General features: G+C 38.7%; 4 protein-coding genes across 4 annotated transcripts; 3 read left to right on the plus strand and 1 right to left on the minus strand.

Moving 5' to 3' along the window:
- Positions 1–54: 54 nt before the first annotated feature.
- LOC113752862 (high affinity nitrate transporter 2.7) lies at positions 55–3,652 on the plus strand (the record flags this gene model as incomplete). The annotated part of the gene is given in 6 exon segments (XM_027296905.1): positions 55–414; positions 416–966; positions 968–1,195; positions 1,345–1,440; positions 1,442–1,585; positions 3,505–3,652. Coding segments are annotated over 6 exon segments (1,527 nt in total), but the record flags the coding sequence as incomplete, so codon positions are not given.
- Positions 3,638–5,210, plus strand: LOC113752863 (chaperone protein dnaJ C76, chloroplastic-like). Its single transcript, XM_027296906.1, has 4 exons — positions 3,638–3,685; positions 4,282–4,344; positions 4,539–4,731; positions 4,929–5,210. The coding sequence occupies exons 1-4, from the start codon at positions 3,666–3,668 to the stop codon at positions 5,208–5,210; spliced, it is 558 nt and encodes a 185-aa protein (XP_027152707.1). The 5' UTR covers positions 3,638–3,665.
- An 804-nt stretch (positions 5,211–6,014) lies between these two features.
- Positions 6,015–8,203, minus strand: LOC113751216 (sirohydrochlorin ferrochelatase, chloroplastic-like). Its single transcript, XM_027295142.1, has 6 exons — positions 8,129–8,203; positions 7,763–7,980; positions 7,489–7,550; positions 7,057–7,167; positions 6,820–6,912; positions 6,015–6,560 (listed from the first exon to the last, which is right to left on the minus strand). The coding sequence occupies exons 1-6, from the start codon at positions 8,170–8,172 to the stop codon at positions 6,456–6,458; spliced, it is 633 nt and encodes a 210-aa protein (XP_027150943.1). The 5' UTR covers positions 8,173–8,203; the 3' UTR covers positions 6,015–6,455.
- Positions 8,204–10,524: 2,321 nt separating this feature from the next.
- Positions 10,525–17,497, plus strand: LOC113753362. The gene is made up of 11 exons (XM_027297495.1): positions 10,525–11,398; positions 12,350–12,466; positions 13,179–13,279; positions 13,418–13,489; positions 13,610–13,691; positions 13,870–13,950; positions 14,499–14,537; positions 15,054–15,119; positions 15,907–16,056; positions 16,426–16,554; positions 16,726–17,497. Exons 1-11 carry the CDS (start codon positions 11,159–11,161, stop codon positions 16,816–16,818), a joined length of 1,170 nt encoding a protein of 389 aa, XP_027153296.1. The 5' UTR covers positions 10,525–11,158; the 3' UTR covers positions 16,819–17,497.
- The last annotated feature ends 824 nt before the right edge of the window (positions 17,498–18,321 follow it).

The raw sequence follows: 18,321 nt of genomic DNA on the forward strand, positions 1-18,321 counted from the left end.
CTTTTCCATCTACATTGACCCCTAAACAATTTAAATGTTTTAATCCTTACAATTCAAGTTTCAAGAGTTCTCTCTTATTCTTTGCCAGTGGATTCAGATCACAAGGCAACAGAATTTCGACTATATTTTCAATCTCTTTCTCCCCACATGCGAGCCTTCCACCTGGCATGGCTCTCCCTCTTCAGCTGCTTCTTCTCTACTTTCTCCATTCCTCCACTCATTCCTATCATCGGAAAAGACCTCAACCTCACCGCTTCTGACGTGGGCAAGGCTGGGATAGCATCCTTTGTCGGTTCCATCTTCTCCCGCCTCGCAACGGGCCCTGCATGCGACCTCTTCGGGCCGCGTCTGGTATCCGCCGCAGTCTCCCTCCTCACAGCACCCGTAGCCTTATCCATGTCTCTAGTCTCATCCCCCCATGGCCTTCGTCGCCGTTCGTCTTCTCATTGGATTTTCTCTGGCCAATTTCGTGGCCAACCAATTCTGGATGAGTTCCATGTTCTCCGGCTGCGTTGTTGGACTAGCCATTAATGGCGTTGCCCCCGGCTGGGCTAACGTCGGCTCTGGCGTCACTCAGCTAGTCATGCCGCTTATATACAATCTCTTCACTACTACCTTGAACATACCCTCTTCTATTGCTTGGCGCATAGCATTTGTCGTCCCAGCAATTTTCCAGGTAGCAACGGCGCTTATGGTATTCATCTTTGGCCAGGACTTGCCTGATGGAAACTACAGCGGTAGTATAATACATATAAGAGCTCCGAGTAAACCACAACAAAAAAAGGAAAACTCTTGCTGGAGTGTGCTGTACAACGGCCTGAAGAATTATGGAGGATGGATACTGGGGCTGACATATGGGTTTTGCTTCGGAGTCGAATTAACAACTGATAATATCATAGCGCAGTATTTCTATGACAGATTTAACGTGAATGTTCAGACAGCGGTTGCCATTGCTGCGAGCTTTGGTGTCAAGGCCAGCGGGAGGGGTGGTTTCAGATGAGATGGGAAGGAGGTTTGGAATGAGAGGGAGGCTGTGGGGCTTGTGGGTGGTGCAAAACGGTGGTTTCAGATTTAACGTGTTGCTCGGGAGAGTTAGAACACTTTGGGCCTCCATTTTAGTGATGTGCGGCTTCTCTTTGTTCGTTCAGGCAGCTTCGGGCCTCACATTTGGCGTTGTTCCTTTCGTTTCCAAGAGGTGGTAGATTTTGGGCCACTGGCCAAGTTTAAAAGCTTGTGTCAGGAAACATCCAATAATTGATACACTAGTACTATAAGAATTCAGATTCTCATCATTGTTATATAGTGCATGATCGTCGGTAGTATTAATACTCTGTGTTTCTGCAGGTCACTAGGAGTGATATCAGGCATGGTAGGAAGCGGTGGGACAATAGGGGCAGTTGTGATACAGCTGCTAGTGTTCTCAGGCTCCAACTCAAGCAAGCATCTCTCTGATGGGCCTTATGATGCTTGTCTGTACTCTCCCGGTCAACCCCATCTACTTTCCCCGCTGGGGTGGCATGTTCTGCTGTCCTTCCCAGGAGCCACCAGATTCCATTCAACAGATGAAAAATTATCGCTTGCTCCGGTGAGATGACAAAAGCCTAATGGAATATGGCACTTGCTCCGGTGCATGGTTCGCAATATCGCCGATATCGATATGTATCGATCGAGTTATAACGGGAACGGAAGGGATTGATATGATACCGATCCCCGAATCGCAAATATTATCGTATCCGCGACGACTCGCTCTGACTCAACCGATATTGGCTGATTCGAATCCGTGATGCATGATATCCTATGTTTTCAGAACCGGACCGGGTATCGACTGGGCCGAGGTCAGGGATCAGGGGTCAATGGGTTCGACCCGGGGTCGATAGGGGTCGAACCAGATGACGTCATAAATAAAAATTATTTAAAAATTAAAATATTATATATAAAATATCTAATAATATGTTAATATTAATAAAGGTATATTCATATATATTTGATGTTTCAAATATATTTAACAAGAAAATAAAAAGAAATTAGAACAATCAAGTAGCAATTTATGTTATTTAATAAATATTAACAAGTTTAGAATTAAAATTATGAATTTAATTGAAAAATAACATCAAATTTTAGGACAATATTTATAAAGTATGAAATATTTGAGATATATTAATAAGTTTTAACAATTTAGGGGGCCAAAACATAATATTGAAAAGATTGAGTTTTTTTTTTTTATAAATGCCCATTGAACCGGAAAAACTGGTTTTTTCCCGGTCAAATCCGGTTTTTGACCGGACTTTAAATTTCCAGTTTTTTACCATGACTCGGACCTGACACTTGGCCGGTTTCCGGTTCGACCGGCCGGTCCGGTCCGAGTTTCAAAACAAAGATGATATCGGCCGATATATCGGAGTCAACTCAGAGTCAACTTGAATATTTTTTTAAATTATGCATTTTTTGGTATTTTCTAATTTTAGTAATTTTTTCAAAATTTTTGGAAACTTTCATGTGTTGTGTTATAATGTACGTATCACCCGATATTCAACCGATATGTCGTGACAGATGTGAAACAACCGAAGTCGCGACGCGACCGCGACCCGTGATGGCAAACCATGCTCCGGTGAGATGCCAAAAGCCTAATGGCATGTGGTTCAAGACGACACAATGATTCATTACTTCTCCTTTTCCTGTTTTACGGGAAAAAAAATATACTATTAGGAAAGGTCTATGAGAGGACAGATCCTCGATTTATCTCCAATATCTTCCTATCATAGCAAATGGCATTGGAACCTCGCTTCAGTTACTGACTTATTTCTGTTGCCACGTTAAACCAAAATTATTGATAGGCACATTTGTAACGGATTACATACATGGCAAATATCGCGTAGAAACATGCATGTCATTAATAGGTGGTGCCTTCTTCCACTTTCCCCATCAAGCATCTGTAGGCAATCACTTGAGGACGCAGATTGCGTATACATAATATATCCCCACCATGAAGGAACGGATTGGTCCTTACATCGAAATGGTGGACTACAATACCTTCGCTAATTAGAGTGAGAGCATAAATTTTGAAGACAGAGTTTAGGAAAAAAAAAAAACTTGGCCTTAATATGACAGCATGAAAGTCTAGATATCTCAATTCAGTTGACAAGGATATTAACTAAAGTAGTCAACTCGAACCTCTCCCTAACTGTATCTATTTTGAATCAAATGTTCTTAGCGTTATATTGATCTAGGTATTTTCCTCCGTAACAATTTGTGGTGTATCCACAAAGTCCTGGTGCAGAAAAGTCAATTGGGACTTGGATCATTATCAACTTTCAGAAGGGGAGAACCATGCCATTCTTTTTTTTTTTTTTTGGCCAATAGTTAACTCCTACTCCAATATTTAGGAGAGGACTAACTAGAGGGAGAGATTACAACCTCTGCCCTAAAGAGGTACACTATTGCATGCCCTCTGAATTTTACTGCAGATGTGAAAGGCAACTATGGTATTCTGTAACGGAGGTGCAGTGGGCCATTGGCTAGTTGGGCAACTATCTTACATAATACTGAAAATATCAGATTAGATGCTGAAGTAGCTTCTGCCTCTGCCCTCTTTCTGATTCTGGAATCAGCTAAAGCAATAGCAAATCCCACTGTAGATTTTGGAGCTGGTTAAAGGCCTTTGAATCATGCCAACCTCTGTGATATCATTTTATCCTCTGTTTTCAAACTCGGACCGGACCGGCCGGTCGAACCGGTCGAACCGGGAACCGGCCAGGTAGCCGGTCCGAGTCACATTAAAAAACCGGAAAATTAAAATCCGGTCAAAAACCGGGTTTGACCGGGAAAAAACCGGTTTTTCCGGTTCAACAGTAATTTTTTTAAAAAAAATTCAAACTTTTTAATATTATGTTTTGACCCCCTAAATTGTTAAAACTTATTGATATACCTCAAATATTTGATACTTTATAAATATTGTCCTAAAATTTGATGTTATTTTTCAATTAAATTCATAATTTTAATTCTAAACTTGTTAATATTTATTAAATAATATAAATTGGTACTTTATTGTTCTAATTTCTTTGTATTTTCTTGTTAAATATATTTGAAACATCAAATATATATGGATATACCTTTATTAATATCAATATATTATTAGATATTATATATATAATATTTTAATTTTTAAATAATTTTTATTTATGACGTCATCCGGTTCGACCCCTATCGACCCCGGTCGAACCCATTGACCCCTGACCCCTGACCTCGGCCGAGTCGCTATCCGGTCCGGTTCTGAAATCATAGATTTTATCAACCCAAATTTGGGCAGATTCATTGCCCATTCTTTTCCAACATGTCCATCCCAAGGTAATTAAACGACCTTTTGCTTCAAAAGTTTTCTCCTCATCATCAAATTTTCTTTTTTTACTCTCTTTTTTCTTGGTATAATCCCTCCACTATCCAAGAAACTTTAAATTCTCCCTGCTTTCCATTTTTCTTCTTTGTTTGGCACGATGTTTAACGCTTCTAGCGGCCGTGTGTCGAATTATTGTGCATGAAAGACACCGAACCCCGCATAAAGGCAAAGCTGCCGCTGCCAGATGTTGTCAACGAAGGATGGACGCTAAACTGGGAGAACATGATAGGAATTACTACACGTTGCTTGGAGTTTCAATTGATTCAACTTCTCAACAAATCAAAGAAGCTTACAGGAAACTCCAAAAGAAATATCATCCTGATATTGCAGGTCAAAAGGTGATCATTTTCTGGCCACACGAGTTCTTATCCGCACAAAGCTCCTTCGTCTTACTCTGCAGTTCTTTGCAACAGGCCCCTTCATCCTACATTAATCTCACTACTTGTACTAGTTCTAGCGTCTAATTCAATCACATGTAGTACTCGCACAGTTTTACCAGCACACCTGAAATATTATTACCTATATTTTGTTTCAGGGTCATGATCGTGCCCTGTTGATGAATGAGGCCTATAAGGTTCTCATGAGTGGGGATATGAGGAGACAGTATAATGCTTCTATTGGGTGGTTTCAGAATTCATTCGGAAATGACGCATCTGGTGTCGATTATAGTGTGTGGAATGGTCCCTTGAGACCCCAAGCACTGTTTGTTGACCAGAATGCCTATATAGGTATAATCATCATTTTTTTTCAGTACTTGATCATGGATGGACTGCCCTTCAGAGATCAGACTGAGAAGAATCACGAAAACCATCTGTAGCTAGGCATTCTTCACAGTTTACTCTTCATGCCTATCCCGTCCGATGAACTCAACTCTTGAATTGTTGTAGGTTGCAGAGAATGCGTCTACCATGCTAGAAACACGTTCACTATGGATGAATCTCTGGGATGTGCACGTGTTAAAGTTCAATATGGAGATGATGAAACAGAAATTCAGGTGAGCCAGACGAGCACAGCATTAGTTAGATAAAACTACTAAATACATAACTAATCATGTTCCAGATCTAGTAAGGCCAGATAGTTCATATGAGAACTATTCATGGGTATCTTTCGAACAGGTCTCAGTTGACTTGTGTCCTGTGAACTGTATCTACTGGGTAGATGCAGAAGAATTGCAAGTGCTTGAGTACCTAATTCAACCTCATCCTAAGAAAGGATATGGTATATATGGCCAAGGATGGGAGAGACCTACCAACGTTTTCATGGCTGCAGAAGCCTTCAAGAAGCAGCTAAAGCAGCAGGCAGCAAACCGCCAAAAATAAGGTGACATTGCCCTTATTCACGTGTCATTAACCTAGTTCATATGTAAAGGTGCTCTAAGTTCTTCACACTAAGTAGAATTTCTGCTATTCCAAAACCTTGCCAGGTAAGCTGATCGACCAGCTTAATGATAAAGACCCAAAAATTATTAAGAATTAGGACCTGGGCAAAGAGTAATCCTCCTATTAGTTAGTAAAGCAGAAGACTCAGCATTTCACAGGTATCAATGCTATCGAGGAATTGAACAATTATGACGTAGCTACACTTACAAGTACAAGACAAAATTCACTTGTTCAGATGAAAGTTGAGGTACTTTTATCACTTGATAAGATAGACTTGCACAATGTTGTACAGAAAAATAATCCAACAAATACAATTTTTCTACTTTGCTCTGCTAATTGCAGGAGAAGATTTATACCCAAAAATCTTCAGAATGTGTAGAAGAAATGATCTAACCAGTTAAGCAGAATATAATACTAACATACAAGCTACAAAAGGTGAAAGAAGAGGCAAAACCATCTTCAACTCTTCTCTACAGCGTAGCTCAAAATTGCAACTTTTCAAGGCCAGGAGCTGTAGCTTTGGTTCCAAGTTCGACTGATAGTCTCTATATGAGTCATCCTCAGAACCAATTCTTTGATTCGCATCCTCCACTTTTGGTAGATGCCCCTTACCCAATAATCTTATCATAAATATTTGAGATAAAATCTATTAGCCAAAACGCAGGATCCAATATCCACTTACATCATTCGTAGAGATGACATTTTCCTGTTCCAGCGCAAACTGAACACTCGTCAGCATATCCAGCAACATGGCTTAAGCAATATTTGATTCTGTCATTTAAAATATCCTGCAATACCATCTCTTCTTATTAGAGTGTAGTCCTGCCAGCCTTTTGCTCAAAATTGAAAAGTAAATCTTCGTTATATTTCTGTTCCCTAGCCACTAGTTGAAGTGGTTTTTACCACCCGTCCCAAGCTTGAGTGTGCCAAAACTTAAATGACTTTAAGATGCCAAAAGACGAAAAAACAAAAAGCAAAACAAGATGTTTTATTTGACAGAGATACGCATGGGAGTAAGCACAAAAGCAAAATGGACAATTTCCGTACCACGAGTAGTTCATGCAGGCCTAGAGGTGCTGTAACGACATATGATACCCCCGGATGTTCCTTGGCAGCTTCAGCAGTTAAAGAAGGGATATCCTGAAAAAAATGGAAGACTCAAAATCCATTTCGCCAGACCTCCAACATGTTTTACAGATGACCGACCAGCTGTTGATTGAGATCAAGATTGAATCCAAACCTGTCAACCTATCAGAAGGATGCTGAGATGACAAACCGATTTACCTGGTTCCAGTGTCGTCCAGGGAAAAGGAAAAATGGGCTCACAACAATTCGGCGTGCTCCTTTCTGAACACACGAACTAAATGCATTCTTGATGGATGGTTCTGCCAATTCCTACTAGAAGCCAACGCAATTTGCAGGATAAGAAATTGCTTGCAGAAAGCATAACGAAGGCCAATCACCAAGTGGAAATGAATCTCAGAAGCATGAAATTGCATGAAGGAGATCACACAAATAATACCAAGTTACTTTATACTCACCAATATTAACTTTTTACTCTTCTATGGAAGGTATATCCATTCTATTGGTGAAGTTAGTTTATATGAGCTTATTACATGCAGCACCAGTGTGTGTGTGTGTGTGTGTGCTTGTGTTTGTCTATGCTTGAGTACAGATGCAAATTCGAAGGTACAGAAAGAGAACAAGGAATAATACCATGTGGGCAGGCTCCACAATGGGGTACTTGGTTTTCTCTTTGAACATTGTAACAAACTCACCTGAGAAGGGGTCAGTTCAAAACAATTGTAAAAAAAATAAAAATAAAAAACTGATAAGGGTTGAAAAAAGAGAACCTTAGCCAGTGTAACCGCACAAAATCCACCGAAATAGTTACCATAGCATACCGCCATCAGCCAGCTCATGATCTAAATTAACATCTTATAAACAAAAATGAATACTACCCCTAAAAAAAAATTTTTGGCTTGCTTACTTAGCATAAGATTTGACTCCTTCCGACGCGAACCATGGTCCACAATGATCACACCATCGCCATCACCTACTCCGGGCAACCCCTGGCTGAAGCCACCACGGGCAGTGGCCAAACACGGTTGTGTTCCAACGTATCTTCTTTGCCATGGTTTTTGAGGTACTTTTACAAATCCAGAGGCCGCCCGTCCGTGGTTTCTTCCATTTAATCTTATTTCAGGGCTATAATTTTATTGTATCAAGACAAAAACGAACCCCGGTTACTGGCTTATGCACTCGAATCATTAACAGAACAATTTCGGTATTAAAATACAATAAATGAAATGAAACAACATATCATTTGTATAGTATTACCGGTTAGAGAGGATACCTTCTCCTGAAACTGAACTGACTGAGTAAAGAGGAAGACTCCATAGATAGAGAGAGAGAGTTCTGAGCTCCTCGCTCCTCCACACTCCACAGCGTCATTTTACTAAACCCCGTCACTCTTGTCAAATGTGGCGCATTGGGCATTGGGCCTAGCCGGTTGATCCTGGACAGCTCCGCCGTTTATGAAATCCTGTCTTTTGGACACCTCTCACAGCTCTTGTGGCCCAAAAGTTTAACAGACAACTAGACATCTGACTCCCTGGCCGCAGAAGCGAATTATGATTTGGGCTTTTGGGCTATGACATCTCAAACCGGCATCTGACTCCCTGGCCGCAGAAGCGAACTATCATTTGGGCTTTTGGGTTATGACATCTCAAACCCGGGACCGGAGTGGACCATCCTCCAGTTTACGGTTGGCGTAGCGCGTGATTAACTTTAAAAAAGTCAACAAAGACGGCACTGGAAGGACCCAGCTGGCAGCAACAATTAATAACATCACGAAGAAAAAAGATCAGACCTGTTTGCAGGGTGCACCTTGCTTAATCCATTATTGGATGATGATGATGATGAATAACTATTAGGGGCACGTATATAAATAAATTCATGAATGAGCTGGTGTCGCTCAGTTACGTATATATAATAATTAAGAATGAAGACCAAAGCTTTTCTTATTCTTATCAAAATAATAAAAGATAATGTATATACTATCACCGTTTAATTTGTAACATATATATAAAAATTAAATTTTAAATATAAATTTTATATGATTATCATTTATCTAACGTGTAACATATATATAAAAATTAAATTTTAAATATAAATTTTATATGATTATCATTTATCTAACGTTAATGGGTGTACACACTGTCAGTACATGAAAGATTAATTCTACAGAAAAACACACACATGCGCTGTTGTTTTTTTCAGTATAGCATATCCTAGTGCAATGCAATTGAGTAAATGAGTTTGGGTGGAGTCGTGCACGATTAAAAAAGTTACATAAAAGAGGAGTTGCAAACTTTGAAAGCTAGCCTACCAAATCACATTTGTTGATGCAACTCTTCACCAGTTCACTTGCAATCCACCCATGATCATCAATCAATAATGCCAACTCTATTCAACTAATCCATAAAAGCTTACATGGTGGGCCTTTGAATAATTGTACCATCGGCATCTACTATTAGCGCTCGTTCTTCTAGAGGGCTCAAATTTGCACTGTGTTCTTGTTAGGGTGCATTGATGGTTATTAGTTATTGGAGGGAGGCGCATCTGAAAATGCAGTGGATGGATGTGTACTATCGAACTTAATGATGCTGTCCTGTCGTTTAATTTACTGTAACTCTCAAACGTCCATACCACACACACTTTAGATCCCTTCTTGTCGACTTTGCAATTGATGCCTTCATTTGACAACACGCCACTGATAACCTTAAGCAACAGGAACAAACACGTAGCAAGTGTGTGTGTGTGTGTGTGTTCTTTTTCTTTTTTTGCTATTGATTACCTGTTTCGACTTCTTATGGAAGCATCTTGGTCCAACCAAATCTTAAAAATAAAAACTTTTGCTAGAGTTTTTCTTTCTTTTTCTTTTTTTCTAGATTGACAAGAAAACCCGCAACAATTAATCGAGAGTTTGCGCTGAATAAATCCCATCTCGAAAGTTTCTCTTCTTCCTCTTCTTTTTAATATCCTTTTTCCTTTATGAATAAATGCAGAAGTGATAGAAACTTGCAGGTTTGTTTGGATTGCTTCATATTTCTCCAATTTTATTTGCTTACATCATCTTTACAATTTCCAATACACATTTTTATCTTCCCAATATCTTTTTATCTCACATACATCACATCACAAAAAGTGCTACAGTAAAAATATCTCAAATAATCCCAAATAACTTACAATCCAAACAGACCTACCTCCCAATTATATTTGAGCAACTTTAAATCATGATCAGTGATACATCTCTGATTGATTCACATTTATTAAATTGTTACCCAGTCACTATGATGGTTATTCATTCAAATTTTTATGTTTGGTTACAAAAATATTGGAGAGATGAGTGAGTGAAATTTCAATGTGCCTCGTTGGAAAGTGGAGCATTTCATTTTGGTCATTTCCAGAGATGGCAAAATGATCATTAAACTAGTAAAGTAAGGTATCAACAATTACGGATGTTCATAGGTTTTACGTGCCGTTGCACTCGACTTTTAGTGAAAAACCGGGCCGCCGGCCTAATGAAGGAATTAGTAACACAAAGTACCAGCAGTAAGTTAGTACTAACTGACAAAGGGGCCCAGGACTAATAACTAATTAGGAATTGAATGAGAGTACAACGAAACAGAGCAAGTTCCTAAATACCTTACCCGAAATCGACGTCACCGCACCAACTGCCCCTGCCCCAAATCCCGGGCCCCCGGCGACAAAAAGGCGGGGTCTTCCTCTGGCTCTGGTCCCCGGCAACTCAAGCAACGAACAAGTGCTGCTTAGCTTTCTGCTACCACTAGCACTCAAGTGCTAGAAACTAATCGGCGCGAGGAAAAGTCGTCCTCAATCCTCAGCCCACTACTCCACTCTCACTTCCAGGGAAAACTATCCATCTCTTCTCTCTCGCTGTTTCATTTCTTTCGAAAGCGATTGTTACTCCTCTTAACTGCCGTTTCCGCTACCAGTCTCACTCTCACGAGCTTCTTGCTTGTCCTTAGTTGATCTCCTTGAAATTCTGCAAGAGTCCGTGAGGTGTTTCAGGCATCAGATTTGCCTATTTTTACTATATGCGGATCTATGTTTATGTTGCTGATGAGCAGATTCTGATATTTAGTTTTGTGAACTGAATCGCCTTGAAGCTAAAGCGGAAGACTTTTAAAGCAGATGGGAGTAACTGCCGAGATATTTGAAAGTAAAAGGATTATTTCTGTGCGCAAGATTTATTTCAAATCATCTCTCTCTTCTGGGATTTCTGAAGGAAATGCGAGAATCTGCCCAGCTGTCTCAGGTTTTGAATGATTTGAAGGAGGTTTGACTCAAGGTGAATTAGATGAAGCGAAGGTCTAACTCCCAGAAATTTCCGTTGCATCATAGATGGAAGAGAAAGTTAATTATTTTGCTTCTGGTTGGATTGTGTTTGGGGACTGTGGCATTAATGGAGACTCAGTATTCTCGAATCAAGAAGCTGGCTATATCGTCACCGCCTTTTGTACAAAAGCCCAAAATTGCGTTTCTATTTATAGCAAGAAATCGCCTTCCTTTGGACATTGTGTGGGATGCCTTCTTTCAGGTACTAATCTCCCAATCTTTAGAATTCTCTCTCTCTCTCGTAGAGCTCTTTCTTTCGTATTCTCTCTCTTGTTGAGCTCTTTTTTTTTTTGGGAGGGGGGTTTGGGGATTGTTTTTCCTTGATTTGTCTTCATAAAAAATTTATATTTTCGAACACATTTGATTTTAGTGGCTGCATAACACATTGGACTGGTTGCACTATGTTTTCCTTTTTTGAATAAATACACTATTAAATTCTTGGTTGCTGTATTTGTTGACTGGGGGACAGTTAGGGGTTTGTATAGAAATGTCTTTTAGGAAATTGTGCTATCCTCTACATAATTTGCAATCTGGCAAAGTCATTCTAAGTTGTTGGTATAAACTGTATACAGCATATGATTTGGACTGAAAATTCACCATGTTATTAACAAATACCAGAATTCCAGTTTCTAGAGGTGGTCCAATAGTATGGCTCCAGTTGTAAACCAAAAGTCCTTTAAGACTAATCTTTTTTCTTCCATCCAATTTAAGCTAAGCTTTCCTCAAAAATATAGAAACACTTGTGGATAAGCTTAAATTGTATGACGCCGTATATGAATGATTTACCATCAAGCCTTGTGGTTTTGGCATCATAGGAAATAATCTCAAAAGGAAGTTAGCCATAATTCAAATTACTCTGGATGTTATCATTACAACTGTTAACTTTAAGTACATTCAAGCTATTCGTAAAACCATTGACTGGAGAAGGTGAATTGTGAGCATACGTGTCCAATGTCATATGGATAAGACATGAGATTGATAAATTAAAGTGACCATCTTTTATAACCTTTGGCAGCTTACAAATGTCTTGTTGTATTGAATATGGTGAGAATAGCTACTTCTTCCAGTCAAGTGTTACAATGTGAAATCTATCCATGAATGGTTTCTTTTAAACCTTTATTTGCATATTGTAAGTTGTTATGTTGGCTTTCAGGGTGATAAGGAGAATAAATTTTCAATCTATGTGCACTCAAGGCCTGGTTTCCTGTTGAACAAGGCAACAACAAGATCAGCATACTTCTTGGGTCGCCAAGTGAACAATAGCATACAGGTTTTGTGCCCTGTAAACATGAAGTCTTTAAAACTGCACTGCTATCGCTTAAAACATTCGGCTGTTTCTTTCTTGGAAACTCTTGTGATTCAAGGAATAAAAGCTTGCAGGAACTAAACTGATGGACTGCCATTTTATGTAATGGCTCAATCAACTTAAAAACTCAATCATATAAATGGCTAGTCTTACCTCATTGGCACCAGCTTTGGTAATAACACATCCAGAGTTCTTTTTCTGGTTTAATTTTGATATTGTGCCTTTTATTTAAAAAGCTAGAAAATTATTTCTCTCTCTCCTTGTTTCCCACTCATCTCTTCCCAATTTAAGACTTGGAATCAACTTGTCCATCTTGTGTCTGCATTGGCTAATAGTTTTGGCCTCTGTAGCCATGCTATACCTTATTCTGCTTAAGAAAGTTCAGTTTCTGGTTGTCTGAGATCATATTCTTGCAATTGTTAACAAAGGTTTGACTAAATTTTAGTTTGTTAGTTCTTGTTTTAGAGCCTAGAGATCATCCCAGTAGGATTTTAGTCAGCTTTTCCATTACTTGATTACATAGTTCTTGTTTACCTTTGTGGTCCTGCTAGAAATGACAGTATAATCCAGGGATATATGTGCCTGAAATTCAGAATCAGGAATTTGGACACAATTTTGTGCTTTCACTTACTGTAAGTGCCAAATGATACAGAATGAGCATCCTTTTGCTTGCCAGGTGGAATGGGGAGAGGCAAGTATGATTCATGCAGAACGTGTTTTGCTTCAGAATGCATTAGAGGACCTACATAATGAGCGCTTTGTTTTTCTCTCAGACAGGTTATGATTTGTCATATTAGTGCTGCTTTTCCCTTGTCATGGTTTCAATTAATTCTTTAGATATTGGTACTACTTGATGGTTTCAACTAAGAATTTCTTGGATCTTCTCAAAGTATTGACACTTGATCTTTATTCCAGTTGCATTCCTTTATACAACTTCAGCTACACATATGATTACATAATGTCTACCTCTACTAGCTTTGTGGATAGGTGAGGGACTGGTGCCATCTGTGCTTTTATATTTGTAATTCTTAATTTCCTTGTTAGTCAATTGTTATAGTTAAGTTTAGGATGAATTGATAGCGCTCTTCCAATGATTGTTGGGAGCAGTTTTGCTGATACAAAAGAGGGGCGGTACAATCCTAAAATGCATCCTGTAATTCCTGTTGAAAACTGGAGAAAAGGATCTCAGGTAACAATTCAAATCACTAGTATTGTTTCTTTGAATTTGAGAGAAGATCCATTGAGGAAAATGTAAATGACTAAAAAGGGGAAGGACAGAAAAAGAAAGCAAAAAGAAACTATTCTATGAAACATTGCTCTACTTAAACCAGACTTTCAGCTTTGCTCTTTCTATTATCTCCTTGCAGTGGGTTGTTCTGACAAGAAGGCATGCAGAAGTCGTCGTGAAAGATGACGTTGTTTTCCCTGTGTTCCAGTGGCATTGCAAGGTAAGTCTTTCCACTTGTCTTTTGTGCGATTATTTTGCTATCAGGAAAGAGTATATTCCATGTTGAGCCATACAATACTTAATTGTGCTGTGAGACACATTTTAACTGGTTGTAGATAAGAATGTTATAGAAAAGCTCCATTAGGTCTTGTGTCTGTTGGGTTATCAGTTAAAATGGTTTTCAGGACTTCAGTTATTCTGAATGACTTGTAGCTGGCCCAAAATGGTGCCTTTTGAAACTGTTCTTGTGGTTGGTCCACATCATGCATATAGAAGTTTGCCTCAAGTTTTCAGTTTTAAATTTTTAATTAAAACACTTATGGCAACTGATTGTTGAAAGAGTCAGCATTTGAAGAATAAGGATTTGTTGTTACAAAGAACTAGTGATTATGTTCATGATCCTAACTCCACAGCTTCTTGTCCATTATCATGTGGTTTTATGCGTGCTCAAATCCTTTCTTATGGAACTCAGTGAAATTCATACACAATCAAAAACCAGTAGCAAGAATTTCCTGTCACTTATGTAAATTGTCTTTTACAATTATGCAGAGGAAGTCATTGCCCGAGTTTTGGCGAGATCATCCCCTTGTGAGTGCTCCATCTTTTCTGTCAGTTCTTATCGGTCTCTTTCTCATGAATATGTGCACATTTTATTTTCATGGTTAACTGACATGCTATATTGTGCTTCCTCCCTTTCAAAATGGAAACACTACCATTCTATTTGGGTTGCATCTATAGTATGTCCACTTTCGTTAAATTGGAAAGTTCATATTATAAAATATTACTTCTTTTTACTAACTTCAGATGACAAAGGAAATATTCCCCTGCTCTTTCTACAGATATCAATAAACGTAGATAGTTGCTCAACATTTTTTGTACCTTCCCTAACTATGTATCTTCCTTACTAGTCTTCTACAATATAACTAAGGCATCCATGTTAAAATGGAGGGATATTTTCTTGTACTTTTGGAGTATATGAAATGAATTGGAAATATATACAAGTACTTGTCCGCTTGCCTTTGTTGGAGAAAAGAAAAGCAATTACTTGTATATCATTTTTAAATGGTCATTCACTCCCTTTCTAAGTACTGTTATCATCTGCAGCCTGCAGAAGGATGGAAGGAGCATAACTGTATACCTGATGAGCATTATGTTCAGACTTTGCTTGCTGTAAGTGTATTTTTCAGTTAATAAAAGATTAATTGAATCTTTGTCATTGTATCCTTTTGATAGGACCTGATCCATCCTAAGGTGAAAAGATTGCACTTTCAGTAACAGGAGTACTCTTAACACAAGAAATCTATAGAATTTTATTCGCTGCAAGTGGTTCAGCATAACTAAATTGTTTTCTAAAGTTTACTGTCACTAATTTGATTCAAATTTTTAAATACTTGATGTCATGTTATGCAGACGTTCAATCTCTCAATCCTTGATTGGTTTATATTTAAGAAATTTTTTTATTGTTTGTTTAATTATGGTATTATTTCAATATCAAGGGCTCAAAAGAATGGTTCTGGATAAATTGAGGGGTAATGGTGCGGAATTTTTTATTTTTTATTTTTTTAAATTTCCAGCAAGGGAGGGGTAGGGGGATTTGAACTCAGGACCTCAATTCATGGGGCCTCAACCTTAACTAATAGACCAAGGGCTCTTCGGCAATGGTGTGTAAGTTTTTAAACCTTAGATAAAAAATTTGTTTTCAGATTTTGAACCCAGCCTTTCTGATCAGAGGCCTCTGGCCTTGGATTGATGCTCTGGCAAGGGGATTGAAGAAATTAAAATGTAAAAGAAATTCTTTGTCAGAATCATTAGGAGTTGCATTTGCTAAAAGATGCTCTTGAGTCAGAAGATTTGGGTTGACCCAAATCACGTCAGATGCACGGGGGTCATACGTCCTTTTTGTGGTTTATAGTATCTAAATCTCATGTAACTTTGTAGTTCTTGATCTCTAATTCAGCAAGAAGGCCTGGAAGGAGAAATTACAAGAAGGTCAGTCACTCATACCGAATGGGATCTTTCATCTTCGAGAGACCGTGAACGGCGAGGTTGGCATCCTGTGACTTACAAGTTAGCTGATGCTACTCCCACGCTAATCCAATCAATTAAGGTAAAGCATACTTAATTTGGTAGAGTTCTCCCATTTAACAACACTTCATGATAGCACTTGCTGACACTGTCCGGTGCCTAAAAATTTGTTTATTTACCCGAAAGAACAGGATTATCAAACCCAATCAAAAGCATACCTCGTCGTCAAGAAAGGCATTCCAGTGATTTGTCATGGAAATAGTAACTGGAGAAGAGAGTGCATTATATACTTTCACCCCAGCTGTTCATGTCTTCTGATGCTATGGAAGTCTAGATATTAACTTGATGGTTAGATATTTAGGTTGAACAAAAACAGTAAAATGCTAACTAGGAAAATGATAGGGAGACATATTGCAATATCATATGAGCAAAATCCTTACAACTTTTGCAGGATATTGATAATATCTATTATGAGACGGAGTACCGTAGAGAGTGGTGCACTAGCAAAGGGAAACCTGCTCCATGCTTCCTTTTTGCAAGGAAGTTTACCCGGCCTGCTGCTCTACGGCTGCTTAACATGGTAAGCTGCATATAGTTTAATTTCTTTCAAGCCATAGATTTTTGAAGAATGTAAAAATAATGTGCAACATCTTGATGTCGGATAAATGTTTGGATTCTCAACTTCAAGCTGTGAATATGTAGGTCACTGGAGATCTGAGTACTTAATGGTATACTTTTTTCTTTTCTCCAGACTGCACTCGGAGTCCAGGGTGGAGCCTCGAGTAACTCCAAGAAGAAAATATCGTCGATCAGTTTTGAGTTCAATACCAAGAAGAAAAAGTAGGCTTAGAACGATGAATAATTTGTTACTCGTGATAAGAATAAAATAAAAATTGTGAGAGCTGTAAATTAAGAGATGGCAGTAGAAAAAGTTGAATGTGCAATGTGCTGATGTATAGTAGTACCATGCAGCAATTTCCACGCTTTCCGTAATGATATTCAATCTGTTTATCGCCCTTCGGTTGCCGTGCCCTTTCCAATTTCCATCCCGGCGGTCTGTTACTCCGTTAGTTACTGGTGGAACAATGCAGAAGGACGACGGAGGGTAAATGTGCCCCATACATGTATCATACAGAACAAATCACCGGAACAAATAATGGGCCCCGTGTGCCTTGCTGGTGAGCACATCAACTGTTGTTGTACTTGTATGTATTCCGTTGGAAAGTTCTTCATGCTAAGGCCGAGTCCATCAGGTTACCTTGTATTGCCGCCGTTAGTTGTTGCAATCAGTTAATGGGTAAATTCCTGACAAAACCTGAATCAGTAGGCTCCTGGTATGGTTCTCATACAACTTGCTCTGATGGCTTACATCGAGTGCAGGCGATGCTATCTGTCAGTTTTTCCTCATATTTATATTACATTGGTCAGTGTTTTTTCTGTAACGAATGTGGAATAAATGTAACAATCTTTTCGTCACACATTGGTCCTGAGTTAGATAGATAGGTCCTCAAAACATTTTATCCGATGGTTGTTTGGTAGAATTGTTATAACCAGATTTTTGTTTGATGATATTGAGCTCTCATATCCCAAAAGTTAGATAGGTCCTCAACAATGTTGTATTTTAAAAAAATAAATAAATTTTATATACATTGACATTATATACACTATCATAGTTGAATGCATGATATATAAGTAAAATTTGAATTTTAAATTTAAATTTAAATAAATTATTATACATCCGATAAAGATCGTGTATTCACTGTGAGTGTATGTAAGATTAATTCAAAAAAAGAACTTTCAAGGGTGAAAAAAAGTAAAAGTCCAATAACATCCAACATTTATGTCACCGACAAAAGACCTTATCCAGTACAGTAGTCGATGACACTTGGCTCCCCTGATACCGGACACCGACAAAATTCATGACCGTTTGAGGATCGGTTATTATTTTAACGCAGGTTGAGGGAGGCGATTGGAGTGAAATCCCGAAGGTTTTATTATTATTATTATAGGCAGAGTGGAGTGGGATTGGCCAGAATTCTTCAATCCTCATCCAACGATTAGAAATAGAAACACGTAAAAGTGGAGATAAGACGAGAGGGAGACCAGTGGCAAACGTCATTAATTTTAAACCACCGCAGGATTCGCCCCCGTCAATGCAGAGATTCAATCCACAGTTTCTAGATCCGCGCCGCCCCCACAACCCCGAGACTGCAGGTTTTTAACTGCCAGAAAAAGGTCAAAGTCTGTTTAATTTAACTCCCCCCACTTCCCAGCGTAATTCGTCCAAATTACGCGGATTGCGGTCAGGAAGACACCGACCAAAAAGCGATCTAATTTTATCCTAATC

The sequence above is a fragment of the Coffea eugenioides genome, chromosome 11 (assembly GCF_003713205.1).
Source record: "Coffea eugenioides isolate CCC68of chromosome 11, Ceug_1.0, whole genome shotgun sequence".
Lineage (NCBI taxonomy): Eukaryota > Viridiplantae > Streptophyta > Magnoliopsida > Gentianales > Rubiaceae > Coffea > Coffea eugenioides.

Excerpts from the sequence above, each read along its gene's own strand:
- LOC113752863 (XM_027296906.1), top strand. The coding sequence starts at position 3,666 with ATGCCAACCTCTGTGATATC. Across the intron at positions 3,686-4,281 it reads ATGCCAACCTCTGTGATATC|ATTTTATCAACCCAAATTTG; the intron begins ATTTTATCCTCT and ends CTGAAATCATAG. Across the intron at positions 4,732-4,928 it reads CTGATATTGCAGGTCAAAAG|GGTCATGATCGTGCCCTGTT; the intron begins GTGATCATTTTC and ends ATTTTGTTTCAG.
- LOC113751216 (XM_027295142.1), bottom strand. The coding sequence starts at position 8,172 with ATGGAGTCTTCCTCTTTACTCAGTCAGTTCAGTTTCAGGAGAAG. Across the intron at positions 7,551-7,762 it reads GGAGTCAAATCTTATGCTAA|GTGAGTTTGTTACAATGTTC; the intron begins GTAAGCAAGCCA and ends ACCCCTTCTCAG. Across the intron at positions 6,913-7,056 it reads CTGGACGACACTGGAACCAG|GATATCCCTTCTTTAACTGC; the intron begins GTAAATCGGTTT and ends CATTTTTTTCAG.
- LOC113753362 (XM_027297495.1), top strand. The coding sequence starts at position 11,159 with ATGAAGCGAAGGTCTAACTCCCAGAAATTTCCGTTGCATCATAGATGG. Across the intron at positions 13,951-14,498 it reads TGTTCCAGTGGCATTGCAAG|AGGAAGTCATTGCCCGAGTT; the intron begins GTAAGTCTTTCC and ends ACAATTATGCAG. Across the intron at positions 14,538-15,053 it reads TTTGGCGAGATCATCCCCTT|CCTGCAGAAGGATGGAAGGA; the intron begins GTGAGTGCTCCA and ends TATCATCTGCAG.